Source organism: Salmo salar, chromosome 02 (genome assembly GCF_965601325.2).
Source record: "Salmo salar chromosome 02, fSalSal1, whole genome shotgun sequence".
Classification (NCBI taxonomy): Eukaryota; Metazoa; Chordata; class Actinopteri; order Salmoniformes; family Salmonidae; genus Salmo; species Salmo salar.
In genome coordinates this window covers 74,753,107-74,772,403 of record NC_138292.1, presented here as the reverse complement: position 1 = coordinate 74,772,403, position 19,297 = coordinate 74,753,107, and the positions used below count along the sequence as shown (strand labels likewise).

At 48.6% G+C, this 19,297-nt stretch overlaps 1 protein-coding gene across 6 annotated transcripts in view; it reads left to right on the top strand.

The window, feature by feature from the left end:
• The first annotated feature begins 11 nt into the window (after window positions 1-11).
• Window positions 12-19,297, top strand: part of LOC106592420 (coiled-coil and C2 domain-containing protein 1A) — a 63,413-nt gene continuing 44,127 nt past the window's right edge. For all 6 annotated transcript variants that reach the window (XR_014381999.1, XR_014382005.1, XR_014382003.1 and 3 more), the window contains exons 1-8: window positions 12-188; window positions 633-722; window positions 852-975; window positions 1,224-1,330; window positions 1,479-1,706; window positions 1,989-2,307; window positions 2,453-2,562; window positions 10,457-10,529. Coding sequence is in view for 1 of the 6 variants with exons in the window: in XM_045709625.2 (XP_045565581.1) it covers window positions 666-722; window positions 852-975; window positions 1,224-1,330; window positions 1,479-1,706; window positions 1,989-2,307; window positions 2,453-2,562; window positions 10,457-10,529 (1,018 nt within the window). In the remaining 5 variants the exon portion in view is untranslated. The remainder of the gene's footprint in view (window positions 189-632; window positions 723-851; window positions 976-1,223; window positions 1,331-1,478; window positions 1,707-1,988; window positions 2,308-2,452; window positions 2,563-10,456; window positions 10,530-19,297) is intronic.

The window sequence follows — 19,297 nt, the reverse complement described above, 5'->3', positions numbered from 1 at the left end:
TTGCCAATGGTTACCCAATGCAGGAAGTAGGAAGTAGCCAATGCACACACTTTTTCGTGTTTAAATAGCTCTCTAACTAAAAATAATTTATACGTGACTAGCGTTCTCTCATATGCTTTCGAAATGATCAGTCGTCGTATGAACTAAGAAAGCGCTCAACATATGGTCCGTGGATAACATATGACAAGGTAAAACAAAGCTTTTAGTGGCAATGTTTACAAATGACATAACAGCTTCTAGCAAGCTAATTTTAGCTAGTTAACAAGCTAACTACTACAAGTCAGAGCTGCTCAACATCGAATGAGGATAAACAACATTTTTTGCCATGGATGATGCTATGAATTTGCTGTTGATAGCTAGCTAACTGCTAACGTCACTGTACTAATTTGTTGCTAAGCGTTGTCAGAGACTGACACAGAACGTGAGCCGTCAACGAATGTGTTATTACCAGCCATGATATCAATGAAATATATCCAACTAGCTAAATGCAGTGTAAATTCAACAAAGTCCTGTAGCTAGCTGTCCATTTTTGTCTGTCAATACGTGTACGATAAAAGCTGAATATAGCTAACTACTGGAACTATTTGCCAGATGTTACAATATGTCTCTTTGGTTCTACTGTGTTGTTGTAGTTGTGACACAGGTCAGTTGACAAGGTTCTCTCCATGAGTCACAGTCGGAACCCCCCGCCCAGGGGACAGGGGGCAGCGCGAGCCAAACAGGTAACGTCATTTTGATCATTGATTTGATAATGAATTATCATTGATAACTGTAAGTCAAGTTGTCATTGATAACACTAGTCATTTGTGTTTTCAATTCTCTTTCTTTCTCCCTCTCTTTGTCTCTCTAAGATGGGGCTGCTCCTGGATCTGTCTCCGGATGGAGGGATGGATGGAGGAGGAAATGAAAAAGAGCTGGAGGCGGAGCTACTGGCGCTGATGGGCGGGTCCCAGGGGAAGAAAGGGGGAGGAAAAGGTGAGGATCATCCTATTCATCATCATCATCCTCACCCATTATCTTCTCCCAATCTTGTATGAAATAACTTCCACAGACCCTACCACTAGAACCTGTGTGTGTGTGTGTGTGTGTGTGTGTGTGTGTGTGTGTGTGTGTGTGTGTGTGTGTGTGTGTGTGTGTGTGTGTGTGTGTGTGTGTGTGTGTGTGTGTGTGTGTGTGTGTGTGTGTGTGCGCGTGCCTGCCTGCCTGCCTGCCTCTCTCCACAGCTCCAGTTCCCATGGCTGACATCGAGCGTATGGCGGCTCTGTGTATGAAGGACCTTGATGATGATGATGTTGGGGATGATGATCTGGAGGATGATGATGATCTCCTGGTATCCACCATGTTTACACTCCCCTTCACACTTCTCTTGTCCTTTATCTTCCTCCTATCTGTTGTTTCATTCCCAATGGCAACACTTTTCCTTAAGTGTGTGTGTGTGTGTGTGTTTTATGCATTTATGTGTCTTTATCCATCCCCAGGCTGAGCTGTATGAGGTTTTGGAGGACGATGATGCTGAAGAGGTTCAGAAACCTGCCACCCCTCCCAGCTCTAACTCCACCCCCCGCTCCACCCCCAGCACTCCTAGTGGTACAACCGGGCTGGAGGCCTGCCTGGCTGAACGCATTGACATGTACCAGACAGCCATCTCCAATGCTAATGCAGAGGGGGAGACCAGCAAGGCTCGCAGATACGACCGCGGATTGAAGGTGAGCCAGAGACTATGGGCTGGTTGTATGATGATGTGTCTCCGAGTAGGAGTGCTGATCTATGACCAGTTTTTCCCTTAAGATTATAATGAACAAGATTACTGGACAGGATGGACCTGATCCTAGATCAGCAATCCCATAAGACGCTTGATACATACGGCTCCAGGAACATGAAATATCCCAGATTCATCTAGCCATATGTAAACCTGTGATTGGACATGTGAAGGTCTACTTTTCCAGTCAGCTGAATTGTATGTTTGTTTGCTTGTCGTCTCCCCCTAGACGTTGCAGTCCATGATGACGTCAGCCAAGAAAGGAAAACCCATCAACGAAGAGGAAATCCCGCCTCCTGTCGCTACAGGTGGAAAGCCTGCCCCAGCCCCCGTGCAGCAGCCTGAACCAATCAAAGAGCGGGGGCCGCCAACCCCAGTGCTGACACCCTCCCCGCTCACCAATCAGAAGCCTCTGAGGGAGGCTCCGCCTGTTGCCCCGCCTCCTAAGCCCCGCCTCCTGGTCCCCCCTCAGAAACACACTGCCGTTACCCCAGATACGCCTGCTATCTCCCCCCTCACCCCCATTCAACCAGACGCACGGCACTCAGGTAGATCACACACATTTTTGAAGACAGATGCCAGCTTGAAGAGACACCAACCTGTAAATGTCACCGCAGTCCCCTAAGCACTGGAACATTCTGGTTGTTATATCATTCTCTCTCTCCCTCTCCCTCCTCCCCTCTCTCTCTGTAGAGTTGAAGCAGTGTGTTCTAAACAGACAGAGGGAGTATAAGCTGGCAGCCCTCCACGCCAAGCAGGGAGGAGAGTCAGAGCTGGCCAGACAACACTACCACATCGCCAAGGTACCCCACACACTAGGGCTTAAAGGACCTCCATAAGGGGTTAAAGGACCTCCATGGACCTCCACTAGGGGTTAAAGGACCTCCATGGACCTCCACTAGGGGTTAAAGGACCTCCACTAGGGGTTAAAGGACCTCCATGGACCTCCACTAGGGCTTAAAGGATCTCCACTAGGGGTTAAAGGACCTCCATGGACCTCCACTAGGGGTTAAAGGACCTCCATGGACCTCCACTAGGGGTTAAAGGACCTCCACTAGGGGTTAAAGGACCTCCATGGACCTCCACTAGGGGTTAAAGGACCTCCACTAGGGGTTAAAGGACCTCCACTAGGGGTTAAAGGACCTCCAAGGACCTCCACTAGGGCTTAAAGGACCTCCACTAGGGGTTAAAGGACCTCCATGGACCTCCACTAGGGGTTAAAGGACCTCCACTAGGGGTTAAAGGACCTCCAAGGACCTCCACTAGGGCTTAAAGGACCTCCACTAGGGGTTAAAGGACCTCCATGGACCTCCACTAGGGGTTAAAGGACCTCCACTAGGGGTTAAAGGACCTCCATGGACCTCCACTAGGGGTTAAAGGACCTCCACTAGGGGTTAAAGGACCTCCACTAGGGCTTAAAGGACCTCCACTAGGGGTTAAAGGACCTCCAAGGACCTCCACTAGGGCTTAAAGGACCTCCACTAGGGGTTAAAGGACCTCCACTAGGGCTTAAAGGACCTCCACTAGGGGTTAAAGGACCTCCAAGGACCTCCACTAGGGCTTAAAGGACCTCCACTAGGGGTTAAAGGACCTCCATGGAGGTCGCTTCAAATTGGGATCCTTAACGTTAAGAAAAATCCCTAAACATTTTTCCCACATAATTAAAGTCTAAGTGCAGTTATCACAAAATATATATTATTTATATCCTAACAAGACGATAGGCTATAAAGGCGTGGGGAAAGTAGTGTCATTTTAAAGGTTGACTCAGCGATATGAAGTAGATGCAGAGAGTAAATGGCATAGTGGGTCAATTTCCGCAACAACTAAGGGCGTTGAAGTGCGAGGTTCAACTTCTCCACTATTTTGGTGCCCTGTCTACCATGCTGTGAAGCGAACCAGTGCACATGCGCAGATACTGTGTGAGAGCCAAGTGTTGCATCTTGCTCATGTCAATATCCTAGTCTAGAGCCCTGCATTACTGAAGTTGTGAGACATTGCAAGCCAAGAAGTTGCGAGATACAGCTTTTGATTGCCAATAGATAGCCCTAGTGCACGGTTCTGACTGCCTGCCTGGTGGCTGACCTGCCTATACTGATAGATAGCCCTAGTGCACGGTTCTGACTGTCTGGTGGCTGACCTGCCTATACTGATAGATAGACCTAGTGCACGGTTCTGACTGCCTGCCTGGTGGCTGACCTGCCTATACTGATAGATAGCCTTAGTGCACGGTTCTGACTGCCTGGTGGCTGACCTGCCTATACTGATAGATAGACCTAGTGCACGGTTCTGACTGTCTGCCTGGTGGCTGACCTGCCTATACTGATAGATAGGCCTAGTGCACGGTTCTGACTGCCTGGTGGCTGACCTGCCTATACTGATAGATAGACCTAGTGCACGGTTCTGACTGTCTGGTGGCTGACCTGCCTATACTGATAGATAGACCTAGTGCACGGTTCTGCCTGCCTGCCTGGTGGCTGACCTGCCTATACTGATAGATAGACATAGTGCACGGTTCTGTCTGCCTGCCTAGTGGCAGACCTGCCTATACTGATAGATAGACCTAGTGCACGGTTCTGCCTACCTGCCTGGTGGCTGACCTGCCTATACTGATAGATAGACCTAGTGCACGGTTCTGCCTGCCTGCCTGCCTTGTGGCTGACCTGCCTATACTGATAGATAGACCTAGTGCACGGTTCTGCCTACCTGCCTGGTGGCTGACCTGCCTATACTGATAGATAGACCTAGTGCACGGTTCTGTCTGCCTGGTGGCTGACCTGCCTATACTGATAGATAGACCTAGTGCAGGGTTCTGCCTACCTGCCTGCCTGGTGGCTGACCTGCCTACACTGATAGATAGGCCTAGTGCACGGTTCTGACTGTCTGTCTGGTGGCTGACCTGCCTATACTGATAGATGGGCCTAGTGCACGGTTCTGCCTGTCTGCCTGGTGGCTGACCTGCCTATACTGATAGATAGGCCTAGTGCACGGTTCTGACTGTCTGCCTGGTGGCTGACCTGCCTATACTGATAGATAGGCCTAGTGCACGGTTCTGTCTGCCTGGTGGCTGACCTGCCTATACTGATAGATAGACCTAGTGCACGGTTCTGACTGCCTGGTGGCTGAACTGCCTATACTGATAGGTAGGCCTAGTGCACGGTTCTGACTGCCTGCCTGGTGGCTGACCTGCCTATACTGATAGATAGACCTAGTGCACGGTTCTGTCTGCCTGCCTGGTGGCTGACCTGCCTATACTGATAGATAGGCCTAGTGCACGGTTTTGACTGTCTGCCTGGTGGCTGACCTGCCTATACTGATAGATAGTCAGAACCGTGCACTAGGCCTATCTATCAGTATAGGCAGGTCAGCCACAAGGCAGATAGTCAGAACCGTGCACTAGGTCTGTCTACCTTGTGGCTGACCTGCCTATACTGATAGATAGGCCTAGTGCACGGTTCTGCCTGTCTGCCTGGTGGCTGACCTGCCTATACTGATAGATAGGCCTAGTGCACGGTTCTGACTGCCTGGTGGCTGACCTGCCTATACTGGTAGATAGGCCTAGTGCACGGTTCTGACTGCCTGGTGGCTGACCTGCCTATACTGATAGATCGACCTAGTGCACGGTTCTGACTGCCTGCCTGGTGGCTGACCTGCCTATACTGATAGAAAGACCTAGTGCACGGTTCTGACTGTCTGTCTGGTGGCTGACCTGCCTATACTGATAGATAGACCTAGTGCACGGTTCTGACTGTCTGTCTGGTGGCTGACCTGCCTATACTGATAGATAGACCTAGTGCACGGTTCTGACTGTCTGCCTGGTGGCTGACCTGCCTATACTGATAGATAGACCTAGTAAACGGTTCTGACTGTCTGCCTGGTGGCTGACCTGCCTATACTGATAGATAGGCCTAGTGCACGGTTCTGACTATCTATCAGTATAGGCAGGTCAGCCACAAGGCAGACAGTCAGAACCGTGCACTAGGTCTGTCTGCCTTGTGGCTGACCTGCCTATACTGATAGATAGGCCTAGTGTACGATTCTGTCTGTCTGCCTGGTGGCTGACCTGCCTATACTGATAGATAGGCCTAGTGCACGGTTCTGACTGCCTGCCTGGTGGCTGACCTGCCTATACTGATAGATAGGCCTAGTGCACGGTTCTGACTGTCTGCCTGGTGGCTGACCTGCCTATACTGATAGATAGACCTAGTGTACGTTCTGACTGCCTGCCTGGTGGCTGACCTGCCTATACTGATAGATAGGCCAAGTGCACGGTTCTGTCTGCCTGGTGGCTGACCTGCCTATACTGATAGATAGACCTAGTGAACGGTTCTGACTGTCTGCCTGGTGGCTGACCTGCCTATACTGATAGATAGACCTAGTGCAAGGTTCTGTCTGCCTGCCTGGTGGCTGACCTGCCTATACTGATAGATAGACCTAGTGCACGGTTGTGGCTGACCTGCCTATACTGATAGATAGACCTAGTGAACGGTTCTGACTGTCTGCCTGGTGGCTGACCTGCCTATACTGATAGATAGACCTAGTGCACGGTTCTGCCTGCCTGCCTGCCTGGTGGCTGACCTGCCTATACTGATAGATAGACCTAGTGCACGGTTCTGACTGTCTGCCTGGTGGCTGACCTGTCTATACTGGTAGATAGACCTAGTGCACGGTTCTGTCTGCCTGCCTGGTGGCTGACCTGCCTATACTGATAGATAGGCCTAGTGCACGGTTCTGTCTGCCTGCCTGGTGGCTGACCTGCCTATACTGATAGATAGACCTAGTGCACGGTTCTGACTGTCTGCCTGGTGGCTGACCTGCCTATACTGATAGATAGACCTAGTGCACGGTTCTGTCTGCCTGCCTGGTGGCTGACCTGCCTATACTGATACGATAGACCTAGTGCACGGTTCTGACTGTCTGCCTGGTGGCTGACCTGCCTATACTGATAGATAGACCTAGTGCACGGTTCTGTCTGCCTGCCTGGTGGCTGACCTGCCTATACTGATACATAGGCCTTGTGCACGGTTCTGTCTGCCTGGTGGCTGACCTGCCTATACTGATAGATAGACCTAGTGCACGGTTATGACTGTCTGCCTTGTGGCTGACCTGCCTATACTGATAGATAGGCCTAGTGCACGGTTCTGACTGTCTGCTTGGTGGCTGACCTGCCTATACTGATAGATAGACCTAGTGCACGGTTCTGACTGTCTGCCTTGTGGCTGACCTGCCTATACTGATAGATAGACCTAGTGCACGGTTCTGACTGTCTGCCTGGTGGCTGACCTGCCTATACTGATAGATAGACCTAGTGCACGGTTCTGACTGTCTGCCTGGTGGCTGACCTGCCTATACTGATAGATAGACCTAGTACACGGTTCTGACTGTCTGCCTGGTGGCTGACCTGCCTATACTGGTAGATAGACCTAGTGCACGGTTCTGTCTGCCTGCCTGGTGGCTGACCTGCCTATACTGATACATAGGCCTTGTGCACGGTTCTGTCTGCCTGGTGGCTGACCTGCCTATACTGATAGATAAACCTAGTGCACGGTTATGACTGTCTGCCTTGTGGCTGACCTGCCTATACTGATAGATAGGCCTAGTGCACGGTTCTGACTGTCTGCCTGGTGGCTGACCTGCCTATACTGATAGATAGACCTAGTGCACGGTTCTGACTGTCTGCCTTGTGGCTGACCTGCCTATACTGATAGATAGACCTAGTGCACGGTTCTGACTGTCTGCCTGGTGGCTGACCTGCCTATACTGATAGATAGACCTAGTGCACGGTTCTGACTGTCTGCCTGGTGGCTGACCTGCCTATACTGTGCCCCGTCCCTCTCTCTCTCCGTCCCTCGCTAGCTCGCTATGAAAGATTTCAGTGTTTGTGTACGGCAACTAATCATTCTCCTCCTGTCTAAAAATACTGAATCTTTGGAGTTGATTCCTATCGAAATCGAATTGTGACACTCAGAAGTGGAAGTTGACACCGGTAGTCGCCACGCAAGGAGTCGAGGAATCAATTATTTTGATGTCGACTCTCCACCGCTACGTCATCATCATTAACAGTGTCAAAAATGGCCGAGAAAGACAAGACAGCAGTGAAGTCCTGTATGGCAAAACTTCCAAAAGTTAAATGAGAAGGACATGCACACCTTTCCAGGTGGAGTTGATGTACAGTAATGGCAGTGGTGGAAAAAGTACCCAAATGTCATACTTGAGTAAAAGTAAAGATACCTTAATTGAAAATATCTCAAGTCACTCGGCAAAATACTACTTGAGTACTGTCAAAAGTAAACGTATAAATCAGTTCAAATTCATTATATTTAGCAAAAAAAGTCATATTTTTTAAATGTACAGGTAGCCAGGGGCACACTCTGACATCATTTACAAAAGATGCATGTGTGTTTAGTGAGTCCGCCAGATCAGAGAACAAAGCATGTGTGTTTAGTGAGTCTGCCAGATCAGAGGCCGTAGGGATGAGATGTTCTCTTGATAAGTGTGTGAATTGGACCATTTTCCTGTCCTGCTAAGCATTCAAAGTGGAACAAGTACTTTTAGGAGTCAGGGAAAATGTATGGAGTAAAAAGTCCATTATTGTCTTTAGGAATGTAGTGTTGTAAAGGTAACAAGGTGGTGTTCCTGTCTGACTAGATGCCAGCTTTTGCATTGCATCAACCAATAGCTGCGTGCCACGTCATCGACTGCTCACTCTGACATCAAGTTGCTGTATCACATGATGTGGTTAGCTGATATGTTCAACACCTATCCCAGTGGAGGCTGGTGAGGGGAGGACGGCTCATAATAATGACCGGAACGGACCTCATGGAACGGCATCGAACACCTATAAACCATGTGTCTGATGGGTTTGATTCCATTCCACTAGTTCCGCTCCAGCCATTACCACGAGCCCTGTCCTCCCCTATTAAGGTGCCACCAACCTCCTGTGACCTATCCAGCCATTGTGAGATCTGGCATGTCAGCAATGTACAGGAACACACCCACCTGACTACACCTCTTCACCTCCTCTCCCTCTTCACCTCCTCTCCCTCTCCTCTCCCTCTTCACCACCTCTCCCTCTTCACCACCTCTCCCTCTTCACCACCTCTCCCTCTTCACCACCTCTTTATCTCTTCTCCCTCTTCACCACCCCTTCACCTCCTCTCCCTTTATTTACCCACCCTCCTCTCCTCTCCCTCTCCACCACCCCTTCACCTCCTCTCCCTTTATTTACCCACCCTCCTCTCCCTCTCCTCTCCCTCTCCACCACCCCTTCACCTCCTCTCCCTTTATTTACCCACCCTCCTCTCCCTCTCCTCTCCCTCTCCACCACCCCTTCACCTCCTCTCCCTTTATTTACCCCCCCTCCTCTCCCTCTCCTCTCCCTCTCCACCACCCCTTCACCTCCTCTCCCTTTATTTACCCACCCTCCTCTCCCTCTCCTCTCCCTCTCCACCACCCCTTCACCTCCTCTCCCTTTATTTACCCACCCTCCTCTCCCTCTCCCTCTCCACCACCCCTTCACCTCCTCTCCCTTTATTTACCCACCCTCCTCTCCCTCTCCCTCTCCACCACCCCTTCACCTCCTCTCCCTTTATTTACCCACCCTCCTCTCCCTCTCCCTCTCCACCACCCCTTCACCTCCTCTCCCTTTATTTACCCACCCTCCTCTCCCTCTCCTCTCCCTCTCCACCACCCCTTCACCTCCTCTCCCTTTATTTACCCACCCTCCTCTCCCTCTCCTCTCCCTCTCCACCACCCCTTCACCTCCTCTCCCTTTATTTACCCACCCTCCTCTCCCTCTCCTCTCCCTCTCCACCACCCCTTCACCTCCTCTCCCTTTATTTACCCACCCTCCTCTCCCTCTCCTCTCCCTCACCACCTCTTCACCTCCTCTCCCTTTATTTACCCACCCTCCTCTCCCTCTCCTCTCCCTCTCCACCACCCCTTCACCTCCTCTCCCTTTATTTACCCACCCTCCTCTCCCTCTCCTCTCCCTCTCCACCACCCCTTCACCCCCTCCCCCTTTATTTACCCACCCTCCTCTCCCTCTCCTCTCCCTCACCACCTCTTCACCTCCTCTCCCTTTATTTACCCACCCTCCTCTCCCTCTCCACCACCCCTTCACCTCCTCTCCCTTTATTTACCCACCCTCCTCTCCCTCTCCTCTCCCTCACCACCTCTTCACCTCCTCTCCCTTTATTTACCCACCCTCCTCTCCCTCTCCTCTCCCTCTCCACCACCCCTTCACCTCCTCCCCCTTTATTTACCCACCCTCCTCTCCCTCTCCTCTCCCTCTCCACCACCCCTTCACCTCCTCCCCCTTTATTTACCCACCCTCCTCTCCCTCTCCTCTCCCTCTCCACCACCCCTTCACCTCCTCTCCCTTTATTTACCCACCCTCCTCTCCCTCTCCTCTCCCTCTCCACCACCCCTTCACCTCCTCTCCCTTTATTTACCCACCCTCCTCTCCCTCTCCTCTCCCTCTCCACCACCCCTTCACCTCCTCTCCCTTTATTTACCCACCCTCCTCTCCCTCTCCTCTCCCTCTCCACCACCCCTTCACCTCCTCTCCCTTTATTTACCCACCCTCCTCTCCCTCTCCCTCTCCACCACCCCTTCACCTCCTCCCCCTTTATTTACCCACCCTCCTCTCCCTCTCCTCTCCCTCACCACCTCTTCACCTCCTCTCCTCTCCTTGTACAGAAACTAGACCCAGTAGTAGAGGCGTTGGACAGAGGAGAACCAGTGGACCTCAGCTCTCTACCTCCCCCTCCAGGTGCGCTTGGCTTACTACACCTGAGTCCTAAATCAATAATAAAATATATTTCACCTTTATTTAACCAGGTAGGCCAGTTGAGAACAAGTTCTCATTTACAACTGCGACCTGGCCAAGATAAAGCGAAGTAGTGCGACACAAACAACACAGAGTTACACACGGAATAGACAAACATACAATCAATAATACAATAGAGAAAGTCTATACACAGTGTGTGCAAATGAGGTAGGATAAGGGGGGTGAAGCAATAAATAGGCCATAGTGGTGAAATTATTACAGTATGGCAAATTAAACACTGGGGTGATAGATGTGCAGAAGATGAGTGTGCAAGTAGCGATACTGGGTTGCAAAGGAGTAAAATAAGTAACAAATAGTGATGAGGTAGTTGGATGGGCTATTTACAGATAGATTGGCTATGTGCAGTGATCTGTGAGCTGCTATGACAGCTGGTGCTTAAAGCTAGTGAGGGAGATATGAGTCTCAATGTTACCCGACTCCCTATATAGTGCACTACTTTTGACCAGGGCCTATCGGGTGCCTTTGGAACTCATCCCTAAAGACCTGCTAGAGACTAGAAGACCAGGGTCTCATCCCTAAAGACCTGCTAGAGACTAGTAGACCAGGGTCTGTATTCATAGTGTCTCTCATCCCTAAAGACCTGCTAGAGACTAGAAGACCAGGGTCTGTATTCATAGTGTCTCTCATCCCTAAAGACCTGCTAGAGACTAGAAGACCAGGGTCTGTATTCATAGTGTCAGTCTCATCCCTAAAGACCTGCTAGAGACTAGTAGACCAGGGTCTGTATTCATAGTGTCTCTCATCCCTAAAGACCTGCTAGAGACTAGAAGACCAGGGTCTGTATTCATAGTGTCTCAGTCTCATCCCTAAAGACCTGCTAGAGACTAGAAGACCAGGGTCTGTATTCATAGTGTCTCTCATCCCTAAAGACCTGCTAGAGACTAGAAGACCAGGGTCTGTATTCATAGTGTCTCTCATCCCTAAAGACCTGCTAGAGACTAGAAGACCAGGGTCTGTATTCATAGTGTCTCTCATCCCTAAAGACCTGCTAGAGACTAGAAGACCAGGGTCTGTATTCATAGTGTCTCTCATCCCTAAAGACCTGCTAGAGACTAGAAGACCAGGGTCTGTATTCATAGTGTCTCTCATCCCTAAAGACCTGCTAGAGACTAGAAGACCAGGGTCTCATCCCTAAAGACCTGCTAGAGACTAGAAGACCAGGGTCTCATCCCTAAAGACCTGCTAGAGACTAGAAGACCAGGGTCTGTATTCATAGTGTCTCTCATCCCTAAAGACCTGCTAGAGACTAGAAGACCAGGGTCTGTATTCATAATGTCTCTCATCCCTAAAGACCTGCTAGAGACTAGAAGACCAGGGTCTGTATTCATAGTCTCTCATCCCTAAAGACCTGCTAGAGACTAGAAGACCAGGGTCTGTATTCATAGTGTCTCTCATCCCTAAAGACCTGCTAGAGACTAGAACACCAGGGTCTGTATTCATAGTCTCTCTCATCCCTAAAGACCTGCTAGAGACTAGAAGACCAGGGTCTGTATTCATAGTCTCTCTCATCCCTAAACACCTGCTAGAGACTAGAAGACCAGGGTCTGTATTCATAGTGTCTCTCATCCCTAAAGACCTGCTAGAGACTAGAAGACCAGGGTCTGTATTCATAGTGTCTCTCATCCCTAAACACCTGCTAGAGACTAGAAGACCAGGGTCTGTATTCATAGTGTCTCTCATCCCTAAAGACCTGCTAGAGACTAGAAGACCAGGGTCTGTATTCATAGTGTCTCTCATCCCTAAAGACCTGCTAGAGACTAGAAGACCAGGGTCTGTATTCATAGTGTCTCTCATCCCTAAAGACCTGCTAGAGACTAGAAGACCAGGGTCTGTATTCATAGTGTCTCTCATCCCTAAAGACCTGCTAGAGACTAGAAGACCAGGGTCTGTATTCATAGTGTCTCTCATCCTTAAAGACCTGCTAGAGACTAGAAGACCAGGGTCTGTATTCATAGTGTCTCTCATCCCTAAAGACCTGCTAGAGACTAGTAGACCAGGGTCTGTATTCATAGTGTCTCTCATCCCTAAACACCTGCTAGAGACTAGAAGACCAGGGTCTGTATTCATAGTGTCTCTCATCCCTAAACACCTGCTAGAGACTAGAAGACCAGGGTCTGTATTCATAGTGTCTCTCATCCCTAAAGACCTGCTAGAGACTAGAAGACCAGGGTCTGTATTCATAGTGTCTCTCATCCCTAAAGACCTGCTAGAGACTAGTAGACCAGGGTCTGTATTCATAGTGTCTCTCATCCCTAAAGACCTGCTAGAGACTAGAAGACCAGGGTCTGTATTCATAGTGTCTCTCATCCCTAAAGACCTGCTAGAGACTAGAAGACCAGGGTCTGTATTCATAGTGTCTCTCATCCCTAAAGACCTGCTAGAGACTAGAAGACCAGGGTCTGTATTCATAGTGTCTCTCATCCCTAAAGACCTGCTAGAGACTAGTAGACCAGGGTCTGTATTCATAGTGTCTCTCATCCCTAAAGACCTGCTAGAGACTAGTAGACCAGGGTCTGTATTCATAGTGTCTCTCATCCCTAAAGACCTGCTAGAGACTAGAAGACCAGGGTCTGTATTCATAGTGTCTCAGTCTCATCCCTAAAGACCTGCTAGAGACTAGAAGACCAGGGTCTGTATTCATAGTGTCTCAGTCTCATCCCTAAAGACCTGCTAGAGACTAGAAGACCAGGGTCTGTATTCATAGTGTCTCTCATCCCTAAAGACCTGCTAGAGACTAGAAGACCAGGGTCTGTATTCATAGTGTCTCTCACCCCTAAAGACCTGCTAGAGACTAGAAGACCAGGGTCTGTATTCATAGTGTCTCAGTCTCATCCCTAAAGACCTGCTAGAGACTAGAAGACCAGGGTCTGTATTCATAGTGTCTCTCATCCCTAAAGACCTGCTAGAGACTAGAAGACCAGGGTCTGTATTCATAGTGTCTCTCATCCCTAAAGACCTGCTAGAGACTAGAAGACCAGGGTCTGTATTCATAGTGTCTCTCATCCCTAAAGACCTGCTAGAGACTAGAAGACCAGGGTCTGTATTCATAGTGTCTCTCATCCCTAAAGACCTGCTAGAGACTAGAAGACCAGGGTCTGTATTCATAGTGTCTCTCATCCCTAAAGACCTGCTAGAGACTAGAAGACCAGGGTCTGTATTCATAGTGTCTCTCATCCCTAAAGACCTGCTAGAGACTAGTAGACCAGGGTCTGTATTCATAGTGTCTCTCATCCCTAAAGACCTGCTAGAGACTAGAAGACCAGGGTCTGTATTCATAGTGTCTCTCATCCCTAAAGACCTGCTAGAGACTAGTAGACCAGGGTCTGTATTCATAGTGTCAGTCTCATCCCTAAAGACCTGCTAGAGACTAGAAGACCAGGGTCTGTATTCATAGTGTCTCTCATCCCTAAAGACCTGCTAGAGACTAGAAGACCAGGGTCTCATCCCTAAAGACCTGCTAGAGACTAGAAGACCAGGGTCTGTATTCATAGTGTCTCTCATCCCTAAAGACCTGCTAGAGACTAGAAGACCAGGGTCTGTATTCATAGTGTCTCTCATCCCTAAAGACCTGCTAGAGACTAGAAGACCAGGGTCTGTATTCATAGTGTCTCTCATCCCTAAAGACCTGCTAGAGACTAGAAGACCAGGGTCTGTATTCATAGTGTCTCTCATCCCTAAAGACCTGCTAGAGACTAGTAGACCAGGGTCTGTATTCATAGTGTCTCTCATCCCTAAAGACCTGCTAGAGACTAGAACACCAGGGTCTGTATTCATAGTCTCTCTCATCCCTAAAGACCTGCTAGAGACTAGAAGACCAGGGTCTGTATTCATAGTCTCTCTCATCCCTAAACACCTGCTAGAGACTAGAAGACCAGGGTCTGTATTCATAGTGTCTCTCATCCCTAAAGACCTGCTAGAGACTAGAAGACCAGGGTCTGTATTCATAGTGTCTCTCATCCCTAAAGACCTGCTAGAGACTAGAAGACCAGGGTCTGTGTTCATAGTGTCTCTCATCCCTAAAGACCTGCTAGAGACTAGAAGACCAGGGTCTGTATTCATAGTGTCTCTCATCCCTAAAGACCTGCTAGAGACTAGAAGACCAGGGTCTGTATTCATAGTGTCTCTCATCCCTAAAGACCTGCTAGAGACTAGAAGACCAGGGTCTCATCCCTAAAGACCTGCTAGAGACTAGAAGACCAGGGTCTGTATTCATAGTGTCTCTCATCCCTAAAGACCTGCTAGAGACTAGAAGACCAGGGTCTGTATTCATAGTGTCTCTCATCCCTAAAGACCTGCTAGAGACTAGAAGACCAGGGTCTGTATTCATAGTGTCTCTCATCCCTAAAGACCTGCTAGAGACTAGAAGACCAGGGTCTGTATTCATAGTGTCTCTCATCCCTAAAGACCTGCTAGAGACTAGTAGACCAGGGTCTGTATTCATAGTGTCTCTCATCCCTAAAGACCTGCTAGAGACTAGAACACCAGGGTCTGTATTCATAGTCTCTCTCATCCCTAAAGACCTGCTAGAGACTAGAAGACCAGGGTCTGTATTCATAGTCTCTCTCATCCCTAAACACCTGCTAGAGACTAGAAGACCAGGGTCTGTATTCATAGTGTCTCTCATCCCTAAAGACCTGCTAGAGACTAGAAGACCAGGGTCTGTATTCATAGTGTCTCTCATCCCTAAAGACCTGCTAGAGACTAGAAGACCAGGGTCTGTGTTCATAGTGTCTCTCATCCCTAAAGACCTGCTAGAGACTAGAAGACCAGGGTCTGTATTCATAGTGTCTCTCATCCCTAAAGACCTGCTAGAGACTAGAAGACCAGGGTCTGTATTCATAGTGTCTCTCATCCCTAAAGACCTGCTAGAGACTAGAAGACCAGGGTCTGTATTCATAGTGTCTCTCATCCCTAAAGACCTGCTAGAGACTAGAAGACCAGGGTCTGTATTCATAGTGTCTCTCATCCCTAAAGACCTGCTAGAGACTAGTAGACCAGGGTCTGTATTCATAGTGTCTCTCATCCCTAAACACCTGCTAGAGACTAGAAGACCAGGGTCTGTATTCATAGTGTCTCTCATCCCTAAACACCTGCTAGAGACTAGAAGACCAGGGTCTGTATTCATAGTGTCTCTCATCCCTAAAGACCTGCTAGAGACTAGAAGACCAGGGTCTGTATTCATAGTGTCTCTCATCCCTAAACACCTGCTAGAGACTAGTAGACCAGGGTCTGTATTCATAGTGTCTCTCATCCCTAAAGACCTGCTAGAGACTAGAAGACCAGGGTCTGTATTCATAGTGTCTCTCATCCCTAAAGACCTGCTAGAGACTAGTAGACCAGGGTCTGTATTCATAGTGTCAGTCTCATCCCTAAAGACCTGCTAGAGACTAGAAGACCAGGGTCTGTATTCATAGTGTCTCTCATCCCTAAAGACCTGCTAGAGACTAGAAGACCAGGGTCTGTATTCATAGTGTCTCTCATCCCTAAAGACCTGCTAGAGACTTGAAGACCAGGGTCTGTATTCATAGTCTCTCTCATCCCTAAAGTCCTGCTAGAGACTAGAAGACCAGGGTCTGTATTCATAGTGTCTCTCATCCCTAAACACCTGCTAGAGACTAGAAGACCAGGGTCTGTATTCATAGTGTCTCTCATCCCTAAAGACCTGCTAGAGACTAGAAGACCAGGGTCTCATCCCTAAAGACCTGCTAGAGACTAGAAGACCAGGGTCTGTATTCATAGTGTCTCTCATCCCTAAAGACCTGCTAGAGACTAGAAGACCAGGGTCTGTATTCATAGTGTCTCAGTCTCATCCCTAAAGACCTGCTAGAGACTAGTAGACCAGGGTCTGTATTCATAGTCTCTCTCATCCCTAAAGACCTGCTAGAGACTAGAAGACCAGGGTCTGTATTCATAGTGTCTCTCATCCCTAAAGACCTGCTAGAGACTAGAAGACCAGGGTCTGTATTCATAGTGTCTCTCATCCCTAAAGACCTGCTAGAGACTAGAAGACCAGGGTCTGTATTCATAGTGTCTCTCATCCCTAAAGACCTGCTAGAGACTAGTAGACCAGGGTCTGTATTCATAGTGTCTCAGTCTCATCCCTAAAGACCTGCTAGAGACTAGTAGACCAGGGTCTGTATTCATAGTGTCTCTCATCCCTAAAGACCTGCTAGAGACTAGAAGACCAGGGTCTGTATTCATAGTGTCTCTCATCCCTAAAGACCTGCTAGAGACTAGAAGACCAGGGTCTGTATTCATAGTCTCTCTCATCCCTAAAGACCTGCTAGAGACTAGAAGACCAGGGTCTGTATTCATAGTGTCTCTCATCCCTAAAGACCTGCTAGAGACTAGTAGACCAGGGTCTGTATTCATAGTGTCTCTCATCCCTAAAGACCTGCTAGAGACTAGTAGACCAGGGTCTGTATTCATAGTGTCTCTCATCCCTAAAGACCTGCTAGAGACTAGAAGACCAGGGTCTGTATTCATAGTGTCTCAGTCTCATCCCTAAAGACCTGCTAGAGACTAGAAGACCAGGGTCTGTATTCATAGTGTCTCAGTCTCATCCCTAAAGACCTGCTAGAGACTAGAAGACCAGGGTCTGTATTCATAGTGTCTCTCATCCCTAAAGACCTGCTAGAGACTAGAAGACCAGGGTCTGTATTCATAGTGTCTCTCATCCCTAAAGACCTGCTAGAGACTAGAAGACCAGGGTCTGTATTCATAGTGTCTCAGTCTCATCCCTAAAGACCTGCTAGAGACTAGAAGACCAGGGTCTGTATTCATAGTGTCTCTCATCCCTAAAGACCTGCTAGAGACTAGAAGACCAGGGTCTGTATTCATAGTGTCTCTCATCCCTAAAGACCTGCTAGAGACTAGAAGACCAGGGTCTGTATTCATAGTGTCTCTCATCCCTAAAGACCTGCTAGAGACTAGAAGACCAGGGTCTGTATTCATAGTGTCTCTCATCCCTAAAGACCTGCTAGAGACTAGTAGACCAGGGTCTGTATTCATAGTGTCTCTCATCCCTAAAGACCTGCTAGAGACTAGAAGACCAGGGTCTGTATTCATAGTGTCTCTCATCCCTAAAGACCTGCTAGAGACTAGTAGACCAGGGTCTGTATTCATAGTGTCAGTCTCATCCCTAAAGACCTGCTAGAGACTAGAAGACCAGGGTCTGTATTCATAGTGTCTCTCATCCCTAAAGACCTGCTCGAGACTAGAAGACCAGGGTCTGTATTCATAGTGTCAGTCTCATCCCTAAAGACCTGCTAGAGACTAGAAGACCAGGGTCTGTATTCATAGTGTCTCTCATCCCTAAAGACCTGCTAGAGACTAGAAGACCAGGGTCTGTATTCATAGTGTCTCTCATCCCTAAAGACCTGCTAGAGACTAGAAGACCAGGGTCTGTATTCATAGTGTCTCTCATCCCTAAACACCTGCTAGAGACTAGAAGACCAGGGTCTGTATTCATAGTGTCTCTCATCCCTAAAGACCTGCTAGAGACTAGAAGACCAGGGTCTCATCCCTAAAGACCTGCTAGAGACTAGAAGACCAGGGTCTGTATTCATAGTGTCTCTCATCCCTAAAGACCTGCTAGAGACTAGTAGACCAGGGTCTGTATTCATAGTGTCTCTCATCCCTAAATACCTGCTAGAGACTAGAAGACCAGGGTCTGTATTCATAGTCTCTCTCATCCCTAAAGACCTGCTAGAGACTAGAAGACCAGGCTCTGTATTCATAGTGTCTCTCATCCCTAAAGACCTGCTAGAGACTAGTAGACCAGGGTCTGTATTCATAGTGTCTCTCATCCCTAAAGACCTGCTAGAGACTAGAAGACCAGGGTCTGTATTCATAGTGTCTCTCATCCCTAAAGACCTGCTAGAGACTAGTAGACCAGGGTCTGTATTCATAGTGTCTCTCATCCCTAAAGACCTGCTAGAGACTAGTAGACCAGGGTCTGTATTCATAGTGTCTCTCATCCCTAAAGACCTGCTAGAGACTAGAAGACCAGAGTCTGTATTCATAGTGTCTCTCATCCCTAAAGACCTGCTAGAGACTAGAAGACCAGGGTCTGTATTCATAGTGTCTCTCATCCCTAAAGACCTGCTAGAGACTAGAAGACCAGGGTCTGTATTCATAGTGTCTCTCATCCCTAAAGACCTGCTAGAGACTTGTAGACCAGGGTCTGTATTCATAGTGTCTCTCATCCCTAAAGACCTGCTAGAGACTAGAAGACCAGGGTCTGTATTCATAGTGTCTCTCATCCCTAAAGACCTGCTAGAGACTAGAAGACCAGGGTCTGTATTCATAGTGTCTCTCATCCCTAAAGACCTGCTAGAGACTAGAAGACCAGGGTCTGTATTCATAGTGTCTCTCATCCCTAAAGACCTGCTAGAGACTAGAAGACCAGGGTCTGTATTCATAGTGTCTCTCATCCCTAAAGACCTGCTAGAGACTAGAACACCAGGGTCTGTATTCATAGTGTCAGTCTCATCCCTAAAGACCTGCTAGAGACTAGAAGACCAGGGTCTGTATTCATAGTGTCAGTCTCATCCCTAAAGACCTGCTAGAGACTAGTAGACCAGGGTCTGTATTCATAGTGTCTCTCATCCCTAAAGACCTGCTAGAGACTAGAAGACCAGGGTCTGTATTCATAGTGTCTCTCATCCCTAAAGACCTGCTAGAGACTA